This window comes from Leopardus geoffroyi, chromosome D2 (genome assembly GCF_018350155.1).
Source record: "Leopardus geoffroyi isolate Oge1 chromosome D2, O.geoffroyi_Oge1_pat1.0, whole genome shotgun sequence".
Taxonomy (NCBI): domain Eukaryota; kingdom Metazoa; phylum Chordata; class Mammalia; order Carnivora; family Felidae; genus Leopardus; species Leopardus geoffroyi.
In genome coordinates this window covers 7,369,586-7,393,604 of record NC_059334.1, presented here as the reverse complement: position 1 = coordinate 7,393,604, position 24,019 = coordinate 7,369,586, and the positions used below count along the sequence as shown (strand labels likewise).

Here is a 24,019-nt window from a genome sequence, read left to right as displayed (position 1 = left end):
TGGCAGAATGGATACAGAGAACATCTGAATTCAAATAAAATAAAAGGTTAAAATAAAAGGTTAAAAATAAAAGGATGGAAGAATATACGCTATATGAGCACGAATCAAAACAAAGTGGAGCAGCTATATTAACATCAAAGCAGACTAAAGAGCAAAAATAAACAAAAATTATCAAAAGTTGGAGCATTACCAAATGCATGAATCAAAAACTAAAAGAACCGAAAGGAGAAACAGACACAACTACAATTACATTTGGAGATTTCAATGCTCCTCTCTCAGCAATGGACAGAACTAGTAAACAAAGTTGGCAAGGATATAGAAGAACCGAACAACACCACCAACCCAACTAGATTCAACAGATATTTACAGATTACTCCACCCAACAATAGCATATCATTTCAAATGTATGTGGAATGTTCGCCAAGACTGACAATATCCTGGATCATAACACCAGCCCAAAAAATGTGAAAGAATTGTAATCACACCAATTATGCTCTCCAATCATAATGGATTTAAATTAGGATTAAATAACAGGAAAAATAAAAAGAAAATCTAACGTATACACGACACCCTTGTAAATAGCTTATGGTCAAAGAGAAGTCGAAAGAGAAAGGTAAAAATATTTTGAACTGAATAAAAATGAAAACACAACATGTCAAAATTTGTAGGATTCAGCTAAAGCAGTGCAAGAGGGAAATTTACAGCATTAAATGCTTAGATTTAAAAAAGAAGGAAGGTGTCAAATTACTGATCTTAAAAACACAAACAAACAAAAACAAAAGCAAAAAAAAGAGCAAAATAAACCTAAGGCGAGCAGAAGGAAGGAAATAAAAAAGCTAGGGGCAGAAATAAATGAAATTGAAAACAAAAAAATTAATAGAGAAAAGTAATGAAAAACTGATCCCTTAAGATAAGTGAAATTTATAAATCTGAACAAAGAACAAATACAAATGATCAATATCAGGAATCAAAAAGAGGATATCACTACAGAACCTGATATAACAAGGGAATGCAAAAAGCAACTCTAAACACATAAATATGACCTAGGTAGAATTAACAAGTTCTTGAGAGCAAACTACTAAAATTCATCAGAGAGAAAATAGACAACCTAAAGAATCCTGTAACTATAAATTTTTTAAAAACCTTCCAAAATAATTTTCCAGACCTAGACAGTTACACTGTAGAATTCTACTAAACATATAAAGATGAACTACCACTTTAACACAAACTATTCCAAAAACAGAAGAGGGAACACTTCCCAAGTCATGTTTATAAAGCTGACATTACCCAGATATGAAAGGCAAACAAAGGTGATAAAAAAAACAAAACAACAAACAAAACAAAAACAAACAAAAACTACAGGTTAATATCTCTTATAGACATTGATATAAAAAATCAGGGAAAACCTTAGCAAATTGAACACCTAAGTATTTTTTTAATTATACACTACCACAACCAAGCAGAGCTTATCCTGAAAAGTCAAGGCTGCTTCAGTATTTTAAAAAAATCAACGTAATCTACTTTATTAGTAGACTAAAGAAGAAAAGCTACATAATCATGTCAGCTGATAAAGAAATAGCACTTGAAAAAATTCAATATCCATTCAAGATAAAAAAAAAAAAAGTCAGCTAACTAAGAAAGAAGGGGGCTCCCTCAACCTCATTAAAGTTCATGTACAAAAAGCTAACAACTAATATCATACTTAGCGATGAAAAACTGACCGCTTTCCCCTTCAGATCAGGAACAAGACAAAGATGTCCCCTCTCACCATCGCTATTTAATGCTCTACTAGAACTCCTAGCCAGTATAATAAGGCCAGAATAAGAGATAAAAGGCATAAACATTGAAAAGGGAGAAACAAAAATGTCCCTATTTGCAGATGACATAATTGAAACCAAAAGAAGTGACCAAAGAAACCTCCCCTTGAACTGAGTAAAGTTAAGGTCACAGGACATAAGGTAAAACACAAAAATAATCTTATCTGCATACCAGCGGATGAACAACCAAAATTGATTTTTTTTTAAATCATTAGTATGGCTCCTAAATTATTTAAATACTTAAGAATAAATTTAACAAAACATAAACAGGATCTGTATGCTAAAAACCACAAAACACTAATAAAAGAAATTTTTAAAAAAGACCTAAATAAACAGGAAGACATATCATGTTCAGGGACGAAAAAACTCAGCTCCCTAAGCCCATGTACAGGTTTAACTCAATTCTATTAAATATCCCAGGAGGATTTTAGTAGATACAGGCAAGCTGATTCTAAAATTAACAAGGAAATTCAAAGGAACTAGAAAAGGCAAAATAAGTTTGAAAAAGAAGAATAATGTTGGAGAAATCACACTACCTGATTTTTTAAGTTATGCCATAAAGCTAGATTACCCAAGACAGGGTGGTGACAGTGGAGGGGCAGCCACATAGATCAGGGGGACAGAACAGACAACCCAGAAAGAGATCCTCACAAATATGGCCAAGTGATTTTTGACAAAGGTCCAAAGGATAGTCTTTCTAACAAAAGGTGTTAGACATCCATACACTTAAAAATGAACCTCAACCCCAAATTCACACTTTATACAATAATGAACTCAAAATGTATCATAGATTTAAATGTAAAATATAAAGCTTTCTGAAGAAATCTTTAGAGAAAGTCTTTATGACCTAGGTATGGCAAAGAGTTCTTACACATGATACCAAACACATGATCCATAAATGAAAAAAACTGATAACTTGGACTCGATCCAAATTTAAAACCTTACAAAAGACACTAGCAAGAACATAAAAAGATAAGACCAGAAGAAAACATTTGCAAATCACATACTGACAAAGGCCTTGGATCCAGAATACGTAAAGAATCCTCCAAGCTCAACAGTAAGAACACGACCAACCCAACTGTAAAATAAACCAAAGACCTGAACAGGTGTTTTGCCAAAGTAGACTAATGCATGGCAAATAAGTTCATGAAAAGATGTTAATATCATTAGCCATTAGAGGAAATGCCTATTAAAACCACAATTCGATACCTATTAGAATACTTAAAAAAAATACCGATACTGTCAAGTTCTGGTGAGAACACAGAAGAAACGGAATGCTCGCACATTCTCAAGGAAATGTAAAAGGGGACAGCCATTGTGGAAAAGAGTTGGGCAGCTCCTCATAAAGCTAAAAATACTTTTATCATGTGACCCAGCAATTCCACTCCTCAGTATCTATTCTAAGGGAACAAAAACTTCTGCTCACACAAACACCTACACACAAATGTTTATAAAAGCTCCGGTCATAATTACCAAAAACTAGAAACAACCTAAGTGTCCTTCAGTGACTGAATGAACAAACTGTACGACCACAGAATACTACTCAGCGATAAAAACAAATGAATTACCCACGTATGCAACATCTTGGGTGTATCTCAAAGGAATGCCGAATAAAAGAAGCCAGTCTCAAAAGGTTACACACTGCGTGACTTAATTGACGTCTCATTCTCACAAAGACAAAACTCCAGGGATGGAGAACAGATCTGTGGGTGCCAGGGGTTGAGGAAGTAATTAAAAACAGTCACACAAAGTAGTTTTGTAAGATAATGGAATTGTTACGTGTCTTGATTGCAGTGGTGGTTATATGAATCTATTGTATCAAAATTCTAAGACCTATACACACATGCACATACGCACAATTTTACCATACGCTAATTTAAAATAACACTCAAATATGATACAATGCTGTTGCAATATTTGAAAACAATTTTTATCAGAATAAGACCATGATTCAGAGGCAGCCATTAACTTCTAATTTCTTCTTAGTTCTTCTTATGTTGTGGAAATATAAAATAGAACATTATTGGAACCCTAGTCTTGGGGTGCCTGGGTGGCTCTGTTGGTTGAGCGGCTGACTCTTGATTTTGGCTCAGGTCATGATCCCGGGTTCGTGGGATCAAGCCCCATGTCGGGCTCTGTGCTAGGCATGGAGCCTGCCTAAGATTCTGTCTTTCTCCCTCTTCCCCTCTCCCCTGTTTGCTTGTGCTCTCTCTCCAAAATGTATACGTGTATGTGTGTGTGTGTGTGTGTGTGTATATATATATATATATATATATATATATATATATATATATATATAAAAGCAAGCCAGCCTAGTCTTGCTTAGAATGGAGTTAGATATTGCTTCCAATCAACATTTTGGACTCTCATAAATGTTCATAGTAATTCAAAAGATATTCTCTAATAATGTTTTTATAAAGCTTGGAGGTTGTGAGTCCAGCAGCACTAATTCACCATACTTTGTTTTTTGCTTTTACGAAGTTCTAACAATCTAAGTAACAGATTTTTTTTTTTTAATTTCAACAAATTTCGGGAAGGGCATCAGTATGAACACAGGCTCTGGAACCAGACAGACTGGTTCAAATCCTAATTCTGCCATCTACCAGCTATTGGACCTTGGAAAGTTAGTGTTACTGTTACTTTACCTCTCGGTGCCTTGGTTTCCTTGTCTGTAGATAATAATAGTACTTACCACATAGGGTAAATATGAGTGAGAATTGAGTGAGTTAATACATGCAAAGCACTTAGAATAGTGCCTGGCACATATTAAATACTATATTGAGTGTCGGTTAAAGAAAATGCCCGTTTGTCAGTTACTTTACCTTATACGTATGCCACAGAACAGCAGAATTGATGAAATATTCAAATATACTAGCATGACTCAAGTGAAATTTTACCAACTTATTAATTAATATAATAAAGATTTCATTGTAAGTTTCTGCGCTTGAGTCTCTCCCTCAAAACCGTGACAAACTTTGGCTCGGCTCTTGTGAGGATGATGAACGGGCTTCGTTAACAGCAAATTCAGTAGGTATCTGACTGGTGGCCGCCAGGACAAGGGACCTAGTCTGACTCTGAGTTGTGCTGATATGTCTGTAGTGTCCTCACCAGTCATACCACTCTGAAGGCATATTTGTTCCATTCTCAGTGGCACATTCAATCGGGTGACAGACATAGCCTATGCAGCCCCGCCGGCAAGAATGGGAACAGCAGATCGAAGTTCTAGGGGGGAAGGAATTCGGCTCTGTAAAAGGGCAAACACAGAAGAGCTCTTCAAACATGACCTGGGCTTCCCAACAGTTGGGAATCACATCACTGGGAATGTTCCAGTAAGTTTTATGACCAGGTGGTGGCACAATTTTGATAACAACCACCACAGTCATTTGCTAAATGCCTATTGTGTCTGTCCTAGGTCCTTTACATACAGTATCTTCAATCCTCCCCAAACTTATAATGTAGTCACTATTCACAAGTTATAGGCGAGAAACTAAGGCTCAGAGAGATTAAATTTCCTAAAACACATAGCTACGATGTGGCAAGGCTATGATCTGACCCAGGTCCCCTCAATTCCATAGCAGACATCCTTTCTACAATTCTACACTGCCTTGAGTTGAAGAGTCAATGACATTTAATATTCCTTTCAATCCTGAGAGAATGTGATTCCGGGAAATTCTATCCTTCTAAATCTGTATCTAGATCTTCCCTAACCGTTTCTATGACACTGGAACAGCAGGTGTCTTTATCAAGGGGAAAAATGCACGTCTTATCTTTCTTAATGTTGGTTTCTTACTTGAGTAAAGAGATGGGTTACAAGCTTAACCCACCACTCAGCATGTCAATAGTCAATGAAATTAACAATAAACTGTACTATGTAGAACAGGCATGGCATTTCTTACTCCTGAATTTACTTCCTAGAGAATGAGATTTTAAAATCTTCTTTAAAAAAAAAAAAAAAGAGGAAATATTTTTTCTGTCAATAAAAGTTCCAAATGAACAAATAAGTGGCGATAAATCTGTGTCCTCACCCCTCCACTCTTCCTCTTTAGCTCTCTATTCAAACATGATAAATCTGTCACAGTCATCTCTCACCAACTGGAGGTAGTAAAAGATACATTCCTGAAAAGTGTCCTGTTAGCTAAAACCTTCATTGGCAAGTTCCGGGTTTCACAGAAAATAGGGAACTTACAAGAGAATCCAACAATAATATTGATAATAAATTAAAAAAAAAAAAAAAACTCTTTTCCCTCTGTTGTTCATGAGCTCATATCCTGAAAGCCATGATCTGCTGTGGGAGATGGGGTTTATTTTATATTAACCACACTTCCCTTTTTAAAAAGTTCTTGGGGCGCCTGGGTGGCTCAGTCAGTGAAGCGTCCGACTTCGGCTCAGGTCATATCTCAAGGTTCATGACTTTGAACCCGGTGTCGGGCTCTGTGCTGACAGCTCAGAGCCGGAGCCTGCTTCCGATTCTGTGTCTCCCTGTCTCTGCCTCTCGTCGGCTTGCACTCTGTTTTTCTCTCTCAAATATAAAGATTAAAAGAAAAAAAAATTTTTTTAAGTTCTTGTTGTAGCCCTTAACGTATTGATATTTAATGGTTTCTTGCATTTGCTTTCTGTGTAGTATCATTTTTGCCAGCCTCGACAACATTCTTAGTAGCCAGCTGTTCTCTCCACAAAAGGAGGGCATGGTGTTTCTAGACCCGGCTTCCTACTGTTGTTCTCTACTGTCATCTAGGGCCAGGGTGGAGAACAGGAGACCTCCTCCATCTTCACCCTGTGACCTTCAGATGGGGTAGGAGTGGGGATGAGCAGAGGGATCACTGCAGCTAGGTTCTTTGGCGTAAAGCAACGAGACCCTTCCGGACATACCAAGATTTCAGGCCTTAAAATTCGAGCACACAAACGTGAAACCACACTGTGGAAAAATTAGGACTGGCAAAATGGTGGGTGGCTCACCGAGTATTATTACACGAATCTTGGAAATCTTCAGTACTTAATATTTTAACTATACCCCCAGAGCTAGAATTCAAATTTAGCATTCAGTTATGGGGCCCAAAGGGGGAAACAAATTCAAACAGAAGTCCCTCCACACTCAGGTCAGAAGGAATCATGGAGTCGTGGAATTAGGAAGCTGGTCCCACTTCCAGAGGAGGGAACCCAGAAAGCCTACCTAACACGGGACAGGCCACAGAACCGGCCCTTTCATTTAGTATTCTCAGAGTTTCTCACACACCGTACCCAATAATCCGTATCTTGCGTGCTTGAAACTATCCTGACGAGGCTGTATTTGTACCTGACACCTCAGTACTGATTGGGTACAGAGACGGAATTTGGGAATGATCATGAAAACGGAGCCTCATAGACCCCACATTCCTAAAGAATGAGGAAGAATGTCCCCTGGAGAGGTTTTTAGTTGCCTTCTGCTTTTGCCCACATGTGTAAGTTCGAGTGCTGGAAATGTTTATGATTCACTCAGCTGAAGAAATATCATTATTTACTCTTCTCCCTCTCCCCACAAAAAACAGTCATTGTATTTCATGACTTTAGACACCATTCACTTAACTGTTCCTCGTTTATATCCAAGAGTTCCAAGGGAGGAGTGGGGGGAGGCTCCTTAAATACTAGCCCATGAGGACAACATGATAATAGATAATATAAAGCCAGTTTATCTAGCACAAGTAGAACTGAATGATGGATGGATCAGAATGTGCAAGGTGGAATACTGTCCAGCCTGAGAATCAAGATTATCTAGACAGAATTCTAATGTTGCTTTCAGCTGGTTAAGAATCATTAGTATCTTGGGGCGGCTGGGTGGCTCAGTCGGTTAAGCGACTAACTCCAGTTCCGAGCAAGATCTCACAGTTCGTGAGTTTCAGCCCCGCATAGGGCTCCCTGTCAGCACACAGCCTGCTTCGGATCCTGTCTCCCTCTCTGTGCCCCTCCTCCGTGCTCGCTTGCTCTCTTCTCTCAAAAATAAACATTTTCAAAAAATTTAAAAAAAGAATCATTAGCATCTTGGGACACCCGGATGGCTCAGTCTGTTGAGCATCCAATTCTTAATTTTGGTTCAGGCCATGATCCCAGGGTTGTGGGACTGAGCCACGAATTGGGCTCTGCACTGGGCATGGAGCCTGCTTAAGCTTCTCTCTCTCTCTCAAATAAAAAACAAACAACTGAACAAATAAATACAAAGAATCATTAGCATCTCAACACCATAGGGGGAAAAAACCACTGCTGGGGAGTCAACCTCTTTGTCTCCTTTCCTTAATGACCCCTTTTGTGATCCCCTGTTTACCTGAGAACACAGAAGACATAAAGAAATGGGTGTGGGCCATGCCTCTGGCACTGGGCCTCATTCAGCATTGACAGCTCCATAATGAGTCTGGAGTTCAAACTCAATAAGAAGCAGACTGGAAAGGAGAAAGCTGTGTGAAACTCTATCAGGTATAGTGTTTTGAAGCTGAATGGGACTTGATTTGTTTCCTGTACTTCTGTAACTCAAGTTACAGGCTTTTCTTTCTTCCTTTTTTTACTTACACCTTTGTTTTGTTTTTCCAGTTCCAGAAACATTGACACTAAAGAGACGAGAAAGCGATTTTAATGTTAGCTTGCCAGTCCTCTATTGCTGGCCCTTTCTAAGGTGAAAGAAGAAGGTCTAGTATATATCTCAGTCTTAAACATCTAAAATCAGCAAGGTGTGACCTTGGCTTTGCCTTTGAAAGCCATGTACTCAAGGTCTAAACAGGACATCGCGTTTCTTTTGCTCAGCAAAACTCCTTCAATTTTAGGAGCGTTGGCCTGAGTTGCACATAGTAAATGGTTTTTTTTAACTGTGTTGTGCTCAAATGAATTAAATTCTATACGAAGAATAGCAGCTCTGATGTTATGACAGTCCCCAAGTGTAATAAGAAAGTGGAGTTTGCAAAGGAAAGATCAGACATGCAAAGTATCGACGTCCAAAATCTCTGGCTGTAGTTTGCAAAGGAAAGATCAGACATGCAAAGTATCGATGTCTAAAATCTCCAGTCTGGTTCAGCATCTCACTTTCACCCACTGAACTAAGTTCTTTTTCTTGTGTAAAACCCACTCAGCAATCTAAGGCAGAAAGTTTCCCCTAAACAAATAAGAAATGGGGATGAAATATGGGATAAACCTTGAGCTTAAAAAAAAAAATCAATAGCTCTGTGAGGACTTGCATTTTTATAAGACGTTTTAGTCTTTAGAACTCCATGAAAGCAAGAAGTATAAGCTCAATAAACGGCTGTTATTAGACAGATGGGAACAACAGCCAGTATCAATAATGGTCTTTGGTGAACTGGGAATATCCAGGTAGCTATTTTCATGGATTGATCAGTATTTTAAATGCAATTGTCTGGTGGTCATAAGGATGATATCTTACGGGTTTTATAGAACTATCATAAATGGTTTCTTGACTACTAATCAGTAAGACTCAGCCAGATGAGTGTATTAAGATCGAGAATGAGAGAATCAAGAGGTCAGGAAGACAGGAGCACGGCCTTTTCCCTAGTCAGAGGAAATATTCCCAGACAAGATGCCATGGTTAAAAACTTGGGAGGTGAAGTCCTCGTGCAAACAAACAATAAGCAGATAGGAAGGAATCTTTGTCCTCACAGACTTCGGGAAATGAGAGAACATCATTTCATAGTACAATAAAAAACATCACCTGGGATGTTACAACAGCATGTTTATTGAGCACTTGCTAAGCGTCAGGCATAGAGCTCAGCACTTCCCTGAAACCGTCTCATTTAATTTTCAGTGCCACTCCGTGGCACGTGTACTGCTACTGTCCCCATATGAAAGATGGGGAAGTTGAGGCTTTATAACTTTATAGCTTGCCCCAAATCATAGAGCTAGTAAACAGCAGATTGTCCATACAAACCCAGGGCTGTTGCGCCTCAGTGTCTATGTTCCTAAATCCCATGAGTACCAAGACTCACCCTGATGGGACTGGTCTCCGATGGACACGTTAGGAACGGACCTACCAACGACAGAGTGATGATATACATACGGTCAATAAAATGGTTTGATTCCACATCTCCTATCTTTGGACTGTATATCCCTCCTGCCCTTTTTTTCTCCCCCTCTCGGTCAGATTAAATCTGCAGTAATAGAACCTCCAAAGCCCCATGAGATATGTCAGATTGCAGGGGGGAAAAGTCAATTAATTAAAACCCTAGTTGAGAGTGGAGAGATGGGTGAAATAGGTGAAGGGGATTCAGCTTCTGGTTATAAAATACACAAGACACGGGGCTGAAAAGGGAATATAGTCAATAATATGGTAATAACCTTGCATGGTGACAGATGGTGACCGCACTTACCACGGAGAGCGCTGAGTAAGGTAGAGAGTTGTTGAATCACTGTGTTGTACATCTGAAACTAACATAACATTGTATGTCAACTATACCTCAATAAATACATTTTAAGAAAGCATTTAAGCCCTGCCTATGTCCTAGGCATCCTCTTTTCTCAAGCAGCTGGCATGTGGTAAGAGAATACAAAAAACTTAAACCCCAATTAGAATCTGTGAGGTGAACACTGTGCCAGTGCTACGTAGAGTGAAATCACGGGGGCTAACAGGATGGGCACAGATTTTAGTGTCTTTGTGCTTAGAAAATAAGAGATCTCAAATTCTTCTTTTCCATTTCAGTTTCACATGTGTTTCAAGGTTACAACATATTCTAATAGAGAAATGGGGGCAGGGGAAGGGTTTACACAATCTTAATATTTTTTTGAATGTTAAGCACCAGCACACATTCTTTTCCAAATACTTTCAAGGGCATTTTCTTAGAATCAGGTAAATGAGAGCAAGCAAGTGACCTACTTACAGCAAAAAAATGCTCCAGGTTATAAAGGATGGGGAGCCAAGTGCATCCTGGAAACCACAGCATCTGGTCTTGTTTTATGCTTCATCTATCAATCTGCTGTTACAGAAATTGAGAATTAATGTTTCAACTACTGTTTCTTCAGTTTTGGCTGATGAATTCATATCTTTGTTCCTCTCACCCAATCCTTCGCATCTCCTCTCCCATGTAAAACACCATATGGAAGACCATTTATGAAGGTCCCAAACGAATCCTAGGGAAGAGGACTCATTCGCCTGTGCTTTAAATCCTCTGCTAATGATCTATAGTAAGGTTAGACTTCTTCCCAAGCAATTCTGTTTTGATGGATCGTGACTTTCCACAGACAGTATCACTTGAACAGTGTTATTTTCAGTACTGTATGAAGCTGAATGATAAAATATTGCAGATTTAAAATAAATACCCAAGTTCTAGATGATGTTTATTGCTCGCCTAAACTGTAAAAAGGTCCACTTGGCAGTAGTGTTTAAGAAAAAGGATCGTGTAGCGATGTAAGGTTGTGGCTTAGCGCCATCCTGATAACATTAGAAAATCACATACGTGCACATTTTAAATTATGTGTAAAAAAATTTTTAAAGTTTATTTATTTTGAGAGGGGGGGAGAGGGGGAGGGGCAGAGGGAATCCCAAGCAAGCTCCACACAGCCAGCATGGATGGAGCCTGACGTGGGACTCAATCCCATGAACCATGAGATCATGACCTGAGCCGAAATCAAGAGTTGGATACTTGAGCCACCCAGGCGCTCCTAAATTATGTGTGAAATTGAAAACACAGAAGCATGAAAAGTAGATTTACGACATGTTCTTTAAACTTTGCTATTGCATCTTTTAGCTCTCTGTGCTTTTTATAGAATGGGGCTACCAATTCGTCTTTCCATTCCTTCCAAACTGCTGAAATTTTAATTTTTCGTTGCTTTTGCCTCAACTCCATCTTATTCTTTCTACTGGAGCTTCAAACACTTAATCTTGGTCTTTCACAGTGTTTTTATGGCTTCAGGTACAGCTTCATATTCTTGCTTTACTTTTCTTCTCCAACCATTCTATTTAACTTGTCAAAATAATAATGAAGATTATTCTATACTGATGAAATGTTTTTAAAAGAACCAAGGCTACCAAGTGACTATTATACTGGCATAATTACTGCTATATAACTTTATCTATTTGTTGAAGTTCTGCTCTTTTCTATTTTTTTAAGATTTATTTTTTTATCTTGAGAGAGAGAGAGAGAGAGAGAAAATGCCAGTGGGGGAGGGGCAGAAGGGGAATCCCAAGCAGGCTCCATGCCATCAGTGCTGAGCCTGACACAGGGTTTGAACCCATGAACTGCGAGATCATGATCTCAGCCAAAATCAAGAGTCAGATGTTTTTTTTTGTTTGTTTGTTTGTTTGTTTGTTTATTTTTGGGACAGAGAGAGACAGAGCATGAACGAGGGAGGGGCAGAGAGAGAGGGAGACACAGAATCGGAAGCAGGCTCCAGGCTCTGAGCCAACAGCCCAGAGCCCGACGCGGGGCTCGAACTCACGGACCGCGAGATCGTGACCTGGCTGAAGTCGGATGCTTAACCGACTGCGCCACCGAGGCGCCCCAGGAGTCAGATGTTTAATGGACTGAGCTACCCAGGAGCCCCAAAGTTCTGCTCTTTCTAAATCACTGTCAAGGGAATCATTTCTAACGAACAACAAACACGGTCAGGTTTACTGTGCTTACTTATCCACAAATTTCAGATTTGTTTCTCCTTCCAAAGAGATTTTATTTTGAATCTGATCATGAGGGTTCCTTGTCTTGATATCTTGATATATCCCAGCTGACTTAATGGTTCAGCTGACCAGATAGGCTTTGGGGACTGGGGCAACAGAGATTTTTGCAAAAATACATCTAAAATCATCACTCAATAGAGCAGAGTTTCTCAAAGTGTGATCCAAAACTACCTATGTGCAAACCATCTCAGGTGCTTATTCAACATTCAAACCCCTGGGCTAAAACTTAGAGCAGTTAAATGGGAGCTTCTAAGGCTAGGACCTGGGAATCTGCATTTTGCCATGTTGTCCAAGTGTACAGGCCCACAATGAAATCTGAGAACCCCAATCTAAGGAATCCCTTCCCCTTCAGGATGCAGTACAAAGATTTACCTTGGCTGCAGAGCAAATTAATCACACTCCCATCCTAACAAAAGTAAGGGATAATTCAATTCCATGTGGTTCGAAGAACTGCCATAAACTGTTTTAGGAGGCATTGATTAAAAGGAAAGAAAATAAGACAAAAACCCAAAACCTAACTTTCAATAATAAATGCAATAGTTATTTTTAATATCTTGATTCCAATGATCACAGGGGGAAGGCCCAGAAAGTCCACAAAAAAATCTGTTGTTATAATTTCCTGATTAATATTATACATAATGAATTATTTATTGAGCCCCTACTGTGGGCCAAATATGGTGTTTTATGCTGCCAGGGATTATATAAAGCTATCCTGGGATGAAAAGCATATGTTCACTCAGCTCTATTCTGGAAGAACCTCACTGATTTAGTGATTGCTGGAAATGAACATGCATGTGGGAAGGCAGTAATTTGACGTCTTAGGACCCAGACATAAGAGGCTTCCTAAGAATTTGCTAAATGTAAATTACGTCCAAGAAGTATGTGTGTAGACACTTGGTGTCCAGCCAAAGCACTGGAAAAGGAATGAGCAGCAGCATTGATTTGGGGGCATGTACACTCTTTAGGACCCGTCTCGGCTACTTTATCCAACAACTTCCTGTACAATCATACATCCTCCAGGTGAATTGAGACTAGATACAATCACATTGGGAGCTCCCCTTCATTCTAGAATTCATTTAAGGTGTCCCTAAGAGGGGACCAACGCTTCATGCTTTGCCTGAGACTTCCTCTGTTTCAGCAATCAAAGTCCTAAGTTCCAAAAACCCTCTTGGTGTCAGACAAGCTGAGTAGACCGGTCACCCTGATCCTTAGCAGAAGGCAGGTGAGGTCTTTGGTCGGTGCATTTTCATTCAGTGAATGATGGAAATCCATGACCATCTTGAACGTTGCAGCTCCTTTTCTTTACTGGAGAGCGTGACTACTCTAGCGGGACACCTGAAGTTCTTTCCTTCAGTATTCTCTGCCTTTTAGCTCTGACAATGCATGTTCCAGGAGCATCCAAGCTCAGATGGGACTCAGACTGAGGATAATCCTAGGGAACCAGTAGAGAGCCTCTGCCAAGACTGCTAAGCAACCATGGTTTTGGGGGTTTGGGTTTGTGGGTTTTTGTGTTGTTGTTGTTGTTGTTTGGTTTTTTGTAAACATCGTCCAGCTCTCATCATCATCGTGTTCTTCCCAAAGTTCTATCTCCTCTCTAATGAGTCTAGCCCTCCCAAACCTATCTTCCTACCATTGAGTATTAAATTCCATCCTAATTGTCATTGAACCCAATCAGAGTTTTAAAATATTTACATATCCCCGCCACCTCATCCTCACCCTTTAAAGCCTTACGATTTTGTCATTTCATAGTCTTCTTTCAGCTAAACTTTAAAACATAACTGGGATGAAACTACTATCTCAAAGGGAAAGTGTAAAGTGTAGGGTGTGAATTAGACAGACTGGGTTCCAGTGAAATTTGCCAATTAGGTACATGAACTTAGGAAAGTTTCTTTCCCCAAGCCTCAAAATCTGCTCCTCTATAAAAACAGAGAAAGCAATGGCTACTTCAGAGGACTGGGGTTTTTTGAGGAATTTAGATTATGGATTTGAAGCACACTGAAGCATATAGCCTGATACTTAGTAGGCTTTCAATATACTGCAGCGACTTTCCTCACCCCAGCATCACACGCTTGTAACAAGGGTGGCATACACTAACTTTTACTATCAGGCTGCAGAATTTCAGATATCAAAGATGATGGCCAAAGCAGAAAGACACACACTGCCTTCCTGAGGAGGGTAGAGAGCAACCGTCTCACTGCTTCGTAGTCTCACCTCCTCTATCTGAAGGAAGTATCTGGAAACAGTGGCTAATGTCATCTTGCCCCCTGGTAGACTGTGTGTTTTCAGGAGGCGCGGGCCTTGCTCCCTGGGGACCTCTTGTGTCACGTCTCTCATTCTGGAAAGGGGAAGGCGTAGAAGAAAAAGGGAAGTCACCGAAATGCAAAACCTGGTACCAGATAACCTATTCTGCTCCGAATACCGGTCCTGCCTGGGTGGGCTGCAAAGTTGTTTTGCAGGATTTTCAGGCGCCACCCCCAGGTGTTTGTCAGCGCGCGGAGACGGGGGAGGAGGGTGAGCTCACCCTAGAAACTGAAAGGCAGATGGTGAGGGGCGGGGGGTGGCCATGCGCGTCAGCGCTTTGGCTAAAGGACAGACCGAACAGCGGCCTCACGTGGGGTGAGGGGCTAGGGGCGGGAGTTAGGATCGAGGAGGAGTCAGGGAAGAACTCTGCGGAAACACCGGGCATTTCTTGGCACTATGAGGAAGGCTCCCCGATGTGTCAGTGTGGCACCCGGAGCCCGCGAGCTGGGCAGGGTCCTTCTGCGATCAGCGCCTTCCCCTATCGTACCTCTGAGACTCCGCAGCTAAACCCGGAGCCTGAGCGAGGGCTGCAAGCGGACACACCCACTTCGCGGGAAGCCTCAGTCCCGCAGAGGGCAAGAGAGAGCTTGCGGGGCGAGCCCTCTCCCGTCCGCGGCCCCCGCCATTCCTGAGAGCCGGAAACGCGCTCCCTTCTCGCCGTCGGCCCGGGGAGGCGCATGCTCCGTGCGAGGGGGCGGGTCACGGTTCCCGCCGGAAGCATTCTCTCCCAGGCGGCGTTTCCTTCCTGTGTGAGGCTGGCTGAGGGCTTCTGCTGCCTCAGTGTCCGCCCTGGGGTGAGTAGCGGGGTCCTCGTGGGACGGGCGCGGGCTCCCGCGGAGCCCCCTTGGGGGCCGGCTGGCCTCCGGGAAGCCGAGCAGGAGAGGTCACCGCGCCCTCCTCCCACGCCCCACCTCGGTGCCGCTCCCCCGGCGTCCCGCAGCCCTTGGTATCCCGCGGATTAACCTCCAAGGGCGTCCCGGGCCTCGCCTTGGCTTCCGGCCCGGCCTAGGCCCTTAGGTCTCCCGTTAGCGCTACCCCTCTGACTGATGCCACTCGCGAGGGGACCTGTGTAGGCGGCTGGGGCGCTGCGGGGGCTTGGGGGCGTCCCGGGCGACCTCGGCACCGGGGGGTCCTGGGCGGAGGCGGCCGGAGGGAGCCGGGTCTGACTGTCGCCCCGGCGCTGCCACCACCTAGTGCAGAGGCGGAGGCGGTTCTTTGGCCCAGGGCACGCTTTCGTAGAGGGTGGTGCTGTCCGTAATAACGCGTCCTTTATGTGAAGGTTGGCAGGCATTGTCACAGGCTGTGTTCCTGGGGCCTTGTTGCCTGCGAAACTGGGACTCCGGGGTTGAGAAAAACTTTCTGCAACCCCGCGGTGAAATAGGACCGAAACACTCTACCCTCGGCCCCTCAGCTGTCAGTCGATTGCTTAGTGACGAGGTGGTCCGATTTCCAAAAGTTTTCTGCCCTGAAACGGAGAACTCTCTAAGTGAAACTCCCTGGGATCACGTTTGCCTAACAGATGACTGCGAATTGGCAGCGTTTGGGTTTATTTCTTAGTTGTACGTAATACTGTCTGTTTATGGACATATTTGTGTGTGCATTTGGTTCGTCGTTAACGTCTATACACGATTGAAACCCATGCCCTACTGTTGTACGCAAATGGAGCTTTGGTTGTGTTTTCTGCTGTCGTGGCACGGCTCCTGCAACGGCCTTAACATTGCAGGTGTATCAATGTCGTATGAATGATAGATGAGTGTACAATAAAGTATATACAGTTTCAACCTACAAGTAGAAGTTTCTGTTTCATTTCAGGATTTCAAAGTCATTGTAGAAGACGGACTACTGTTTTAGAGGTGGCCATAGGTCTAGAGTACTCTACGACAGGCACTAACTTAAATACAGGAGTATGTGTAGCTAACAGGTTTTATGTCATGATACTCCCTGTAGGATTCGAAAGTGGCATTGTCTCGATGGCTGGGATGTACTGAAAATCGCCCTAGTTGTTCGTGCAGTTCGGCGAACATCCAGCAGATGGCGGTTTCATCACTGCCAACCCAAACTTTTAAATAAATGGAATCCTTTTATTCAGATGTCACTAGTTTTCATAGATTAGGCTAATAAGACCTTGATTTTTGCCTACTGGTTTATTTTCCTGTATGAATAATATCCCCACACAATGATTCCACAGGTTCCAACTGCATTTTCAAATGTACCCTGTTGGAATGAAGGTTAGCTAGGTCAATTTTCCTCTTATCAGAAGCGGAGTGCGGTTAACTCCTCTTTAGGAGTCCGTGCTGACAGATGAAAGCACACTTCAGTTTGTTACATGAGGAGAGATTTTAATTAGGTGGCTCCTCCCTAGCTCCGTTTATAAAAGTATAATTAATAACTGGACTGTGTGTTCCTTGAGCAAAGTCATTGTCTCTTAGCCATTATTGTATGCCAGTATATAGTAGGCATTATATATATATATATATATATTCATGTTCAGGAGGCGCTTTATGGTTTGAATCAAATCACTTAATGTCCCTAGGTCAAAGTTTCTTCATCTGAAATGAAGGCTTTCAATTATTTAGTTAAGTAAGTTGAAGTTAATGATGTACTGCTGTGAAGTAAATGGCCCCTAGTGATGGAGACACGTGGAACCCTTGACTTTTTGTTTTGGAAATCATTCAAAAGTCTGGCAGCGGTTTTGTTGGAATGATAGAGTGGGAAGTTTTTCTGCAGTCGGAGTTTATCTTTTGAACAGATAATTACTGAGTAGCCCCTCTCTTATGTGGAGAAGATATCAATCCCTTTTTATAAGGAGTTGAATTCTGGTTGAGTAGGTTAGGCATTATATAAGCTCAATAATGGGGCCACATGAATAATACAGGATATCGATGTGATCTGAAGGCTTTGAGGTGTGGATAGAATTTGACTGATCCTGGATAAAGGGGGAGAACTGGCCTATCTGGGGCACCAGGCAAATATGGTAGAGGGAAAATACACGTGGCGTTTTCTGGTACCAGTGCCTCCAGTTACAGAAGGGGTGAGAAGTTCCTCTTTGGGGCTAGGTTAGGATGCCTTGAATGCTTGGAAATCCTGTTAGTAAAGGAAAAGCTTTGGGGAATTGTCGGAGCTATCCCAGGGGAGGGCAGTGAAGGTCTTTAACTGGGTAGTAGGAGTGAGAAGGCAATCCTGATGTTAGAGGAGAAAAGACCATGGATGGTAATCTTTGCGGTTCCTGATTTTCACCTGTTGCTGAGCTGTCTGTGCAAAGTCTCACTTACTCCTCTTCACCTGAGTGCAAAATATATTCTCTCTCTCCCTCTGCCTCCCCCTCTCTTATTCGTATAGCATAGCACTCAGCATGGTCCTGTGCTATGAGAGACTAATGGCATTGTTCGAAGCCGAGATCCTATTTTGCAAAATGTGATAGTCAAATCATCCCCTAACAGCCTTAGTTTTCTGGGTAGTTACTGCCTTTGATAGGCATGTGCATGCCTTCTGCAAGCCTGTACGGGACTGATGTAGCTGCTCAGAGATGCATGTCAAAGCAGGCATGTTGCCTCCTTTTTTCCTCTCTTGGGTGAGTACTGTAATCTTGTGGCTCAAAAATGTTTGAATGTATTGCTTCATATTTAGCTGGGTTGTTGGAAACGATAGGATGGCTCAAAAAATTTAACGTCACTTATTAATAGAGAAAATGTCATGTTTAAATTTAAGCAGGCCTTGAAAACCTTTAGAAGTAAGTCTGACTCTTAAATATGGAGAACGAACTGAGGGTTGCTGGAGGGGTCGTGCATGGGAGGGGGTATGGGCTAAATGGGTAAGGGGCTCTAAGGAATCTACTCCTGAAATCATTGTTCACTGTATGCTAACTAACTTGGGTGGAAATTAAAAAAATTAAATTAAATTTAAAAAAAGTAAGTCTGAGGGAGAAGCAAGTCTGTTCACGGTTTTAATTTCACTCAGAAATTACCTGCTGTCCATTGCACTTAGAAGAAATTCTTTTCACACTAGTAATGGGCTGCCTTCTTCAGTTGGGTTAGTGTTATAGTCAGTGTATCTCTACATTTTCTGAAGTAGTTATTTAAAAGCTGTTTAAAAGAGTAAATAAATACTTTAAGATATTGAATGCATTTTTCATCTAGAGTTATTGTCTGCTTAAATTCTGTGAGCTTTTAGGAAAATTCATTAAAAAGTATAATAAACCTTCAGTGTTTTAATATGTGCCTTCATTTTCCAAAGAGAGCTTAAAATGTGTTTATTTAACATTTGAAAATTCATTTTCCCTCAAAATAAACCCTTTAAGGTAGATATTGTTGAATTTGACTAAGTTTTTCCTGCTGAGGGTGAACTACATCTCAGTCTCCCAGTTTTAATCAATTTAGTTATTACCCAGTGACATTTCTGTTTGTTTTTTAAGGTTAATCAAGATGGTACATGCTGAAGCCTTTTCTCGTCCCTTGAGTCGGAATGAAGTTGTTGGTTTAATTTTCCGTTTGACGATATTTGGTGCAGTGACATACTTCACAATCAAATGGATGGTAGATGCAATCGATCCCACCAGAAAGCAGAAAGTGGAAGCTCAGAAACAGGTACGAGTGAGGTGTCTGAGGGTCACTTTCCTTGTAGCTAGCTGCGGTTTGGCCGTAAAACAAGGGGTATAGTAGAATTAGACACTGAAAGGTTCGCCGTGTGAAAATGTGTTTGAACATCATATTTAATTTCATTGTTTCTTAAAAAAGTGCTCGTTTCTCAACTTTCCAACTCTATGAGTAACTTACCAGAATAAAAAAATGATGAAGAATAAAGACATTCCAGCGTTTTGTTGTGAACATGTTCATTAGAAGGTTTTTGTCAGCTAATGAATGAGGGAGTCTAGGTAAAATTTGTCAACAGACTGAAGAAAAACAATTTATCTATAGTAATGGTATACAATTTGTTTTGCATGACATTTGAAATGTGGATAATACTGATAAGGTGCGATCTTACACTTGCAAACTACTCTGATTTCTAATTTAAAAATTGTTAAATGTTATTAGTATAAGTAGTAGTTTTTAATTTTTTTCTGTTATTGCCTCTTGTGGTCATTTCCTTACTAGGATGATATATTTGCTTTGGTGTCTGTTCTTACTCAAAAAAGTAAAACCCTTCGAGGAGCCTCTCAAATTTTTCTTGCTGTTTGAGGGCAAGATGTTCCTCCTGTTCGTCAATTTTTCGATTCCTTCTGTGAGTAGTGACTGGTGAACTCAGTAAACATTTACCGAGCTCCTAGCAGATTCTTGGTGCCAAGGGTAAAAGATGAATAAATCTTGTTCTTTTAAAATGCTCGGGGCTAGTGTGGCAACCCGGGATGTGGATAGATGACTGCCTCACGGCACTGCGCATAGTTTGTAAATCGGCAAGAATCAGTGTCACGAACACTGCTTAGTGTTTGTAACTGAAAAGCAGTTCGAACAGGTATGAGTTTGTTCCCTAAATTTGATTGCAGAATAGTTGACTCGAGGTCTAAATTATGTCATGATATCGGTCATTTTGTCACTCTCTGAGATGTCTGACCATTGCCAGGTATGTGTGTGTGTGTGTGTGCACGCGCACCCATGTGTCTGTGTAAGTAAGTATATCCTCGTGTCAGCTGAAGTGCAGCTTTTCCTGCCACCTACGCTGTGAAAGCCCACTTCAGTCTGAGGTCACAGTGTTAACAGGTCATATCATTTTCAGAATTTTTTAAATCAGAGATGTGACTATCTTTTAAAGTTTATTTTATTTTGAGAGGGGGAGGGAGAGGGGCAGAGAGAGAGGAGAGAGAGAAGAAACCCAAGCAGGCTCAGTGTTTTCAGTACAGAGCCTGCCACAGGGCCTGATCCCATGAACCTCAAGATCATGACCTGAGCTGAAACCAGAGTCGGATGCTCAACCACCACCACCCCCCCCCCCGCCCCCCGCTTAAAAAAAAAAAAAAAAAAAAGAATGCTGGAAGGACTTCGTGATTATATGGGAAGAGAAAAAGGACATTTTACAAATGAATCCAAGATTTGTCTAGAGTCCTCGGAGACTCAGAGCGTCTTTCATAGAGGTTTAGAAACTAGTAGCTAGGGCACATTTGTGGGAAGATGATACTTGATTTGGGCATATTGAGTTTGTATTGGTGGTAGGAATCCTGGGGAAAATGTTCATCCAGCGGTTAAAATTGTAGGTGTACATCTTGGAGGAAAGATCAGTCCTCAGAGCATTCATGAGATGCTCGTAAGTAGTCGGACTCCTTAGAGAAGTGAGTCTCACTGGATGCAGTGGGCCCCAGGGTAATTCTTGTAAAAACGTATCATTTGTGGGGTTTCCCCAAACCACTCCTCCATCTTCCTCCTACCACCATCAGCATTTATATGTTCAAACTTTGTTGAGAGTTTTTCATGTAATGGTCACTGTGATAGATGGGGATGACTATTGGGAGCAATGAGATCTCTAAAGGAGATGCTATCAAACACCACGAATAGTAGGCCGAAGAGTCAGCCTTCATCTAGGGAATGGGGAGATGAAGTGAAGCCAGTGGAGAATGAACAGGTCAGTTAGGGTAACTAGATACCTGGACTCACCTTTCTGCCGAGAACAACTAAACGATCTCGATAAAATATTTTCTAAAATCATCTTAAAGGTATTCATGAGCTAGCAAGAAAGTAAGAAATTCAGCTAAAAAACTGAAGGCAAAGGTCGAAAAAGATACGATGAGCTTTGATGGCCAGCTTTCATGCTGGAGGAGAATTGGCTGAACCCACTGAATTTGAACTTCTCTTTTTATGGCCTAGAGGAGCTCAGGACACAAAGCACAGGCCTATTCCAAGGTAGGGTATCCAAGAGACAACAGTCCCATAAATCTTTGACTCCAAAAGACTATACCCTCTGGTAATTCACCTAAAGATAAAGATGTGAGATGGTTTAAAAAGAGAAATTTAAGACATATACTGGTTGAAGTGCCACGTAGAAATTGTAGATACAGAAAGTTGTTGAGAATAAAGTGATGGAAAATGCGTATACCATACAAACACAAAGAGAAAGCTGGGTGAACAAAAATAAACTTTAAGGCAAAAATATTAGAGAAAACAAGGTTCATTACGGAATGATTAAACGTTCTGTTCAACAAGAAATAGAACATTTCTGTATTCGTGTGCATCTATTAATGCAGCCTCAAAATATATAAAGGAAAAAACTGTTCGAACTATAAGGAGAAATAACATATCCATCATCATGGTGAGAGGTTTTTAACACTGCTTTCAGTAATTGGTAGATGAAAAGTTGTTTTGCTTTGTTTTGTTTTAATTCCAAACAGTCAACACACAGTGTTACATTAGCTTCAGGTGCAAAATACAGTGGTTGGTCAATTCTATACATTTCTCAGTGCTCATCATGATCAGTATACTCTTAATTCCCCTTCACCTGTCTTACCTATTCCCTGCCCCCACCTCCTTTCTGGTAACTGTCAGTTTCTCCTCTATAGTTAAGAGTCTGTTTTTTAGTTTGCCTCCTTTTTCTCTGTTCGTTTGTTTTGTTTCTTAAATTCCACATATGGTGTTTGTCTTTCTCTGATTGACTTATTCACTTAACATTATACCCTATACATCCATCCATGTTGTCACAAATGGCAAGATTTCATTCGTTTTGACAGCTGAGTAATCTATTGTGTATCTAGACCACATCTTCTTTATCCATTCATCTATTGATGGACGCTTGGGCTGCTTCCATAATTTGCCCCTTGTAAACAATGCTGCAGTACACGTAGGGGTGCATATATCTTTTTGCATTAGTGTTTTTATTCTGTGGGTAAATACCCAGTAGTGGAATTACTGGATCGTATGGTAATTCTAGTCTTAATTTTTTGGGGGTACCTCCATACTGTCTTCCACAGTGGCTACACCAGTTTGCACTCCCACCAACAGTGTGAGTGTTCCGTTTGCTCTGCGTTCTTGCCAACACTTGTTGTTTCTTGTGTTTTTTATTTTAGCCGTTGTGACAGATATGAGGTGATATTGTGGTTTTGATTTGCATTTCCCTGATGGTGAGTGACATTGAGCATCTTTTCATGTGTCTGTTGGCCATCTGGATGTCTTTGGAGAAATGTCTGTGATGATTATTTGGGTTTTTTGACGTTGAATTGTGTAATATCTTTTTTTTTTAATGTTTATTTTTGAGAGAGAGAGAGAGCGAGAGAGCGAGCAAATGGGAGAGGGGCAGAGAGAGAGGGAGACAAAGAATTCAAAGCAGGCTCCAGGCTCCTAACCGTAAGCAAAGAGCCTAATGCGGGGCTCAAACTCACGAATCTCAAGATCATGACCTGAGCTGAGGTCAGATGCTTGACTGACTGAGCCACCCAGACACCCCGAATTATAGAAGTTCTTTATATAATTTGGATACTAACCCTTTATCGGATATGTCATTTGCAAATACCTCTCTCATTCAGTAGATTGTCTTTTAGTTTTGTTGATTGCTTCCCTTTATGATGTGCAGAAGCTTTTCTATTTTGATGTGGTCAGATGAAACATTTTTTAAAATTCGGTAAGGATATAGCAGATTTAAGTAAGTAGCAGCTTATCTCGTGGCCATGTATAGCATATTGTGCATCAGACAAATGCAGGGTACGTATCCAAAGCACTCATGTAGGATTTACAAAATTGGACCGGTTGCTACATTGTACAGCAGACATCAGGCTTCGTCGTACTGGTAGCATGCTTGTTACATCCCCCGGCTCCAGTGCAGAACAGTAAGATCAGTAAATACCCAGTACACTTGGACTTTTTTTTTTTTTTTTTTTTTTTAAGGAGAGAGAGACAGAGCCTGAGGGGGGGTGGAGGGGCAGAGAGAGAGGGAGACACAGAGTCTGAAATGGGCTCCAAGCTCCGAGCTGTCAGCACAGAGCCCGACGTGGAGCTTGAACTCACAAACTGCAAGATCATGACCTGAGCAGAAGTCAGACGCTTAACCGACTGAGCCACCCAGGTGCCCCCCAATACGCTTGGAAAGTAAGAAACATCTCTGAAGATCTCCTCAGTGAAAGAAAATATAATGCAAATTAGAAAATATTTATAATTGAATTAAACGTCATGTATTAAATGGTAGTCAGAGATTTATAGTCTTAAGTGTTTGTTACAAAAGAAGGGAGAAGATTAATTACATCTCCAACTTAAGCTCAAGAAAAGATTTTCAACATAAACCCACAGATAATGAAAAAATGAGAATAGTCAAGGTAAGACAAATTAATAAGAAATGAATATACAATAGAAGA

The 24,019-nt window shown here is 41.1% G+C and overlaps 1 protein-coding gene and 1 long non-coding RNA gene across 9 annotated transcripts in view; one reads left to right on the top strand and one right to left on the bottom strand.

Annotated features, from left to right (window-relative positions):
* Positions 1-24,019, top strand: part of ATAD1 (ATPase family AAA domain containing 1) — a 77,496-nt gene that overhangs the window by 5,373 nt on the left and 48,104 nt on the right. For 2 of the 4 annotated variants that reach the window (XM_045439440.1, XM_045439437.1), the window contains exons 1-2: positions 15,510-18,328; positions 19,169-19,340. In XM_045439440.1, coding sequence (XP_045295396.1) covers positions 18,234-18,328; positions 19,169-19,340 — 267 coding nt within the window. In that variant the 5' untranslated portion in view covers positions 15,510-18,233. Of the gene's footprint in view, positions 1-15,404; positions 18,329-19,168; positions 19,341-24,019 lie in introns of those variants that run through there. The other 2 variants (XM_045439438.1, XM_045439439.1) reach the window with 2 other exon arrangements.
* Positions 4,069-15,445, bottom strand: LOC123577338. Of its 5 annotated transcripts, XR_006701810.1 has the most exons (6): positions 15,245-15,413; positions 14,668-14,791; positions 10,664-10,759; positions 10,157-10,214; positions 9,776-9,816; positions 4,069-5,061 (listed from the first exon to the last, which is right to left on the bottom strand). It is a non-coding gene; the product is annotated as an uncharacterized LOC123577338 (long non-coding RNA). The 5 variants fall into 5 exon arrangements; XR_006701811.1 differs by lacking the exon at positions 10,157-10,214; XR_006701808.1 differs by lacking the exon at positions 4,069-5,061 and having other exon boundaries at positions 9,503-9,816.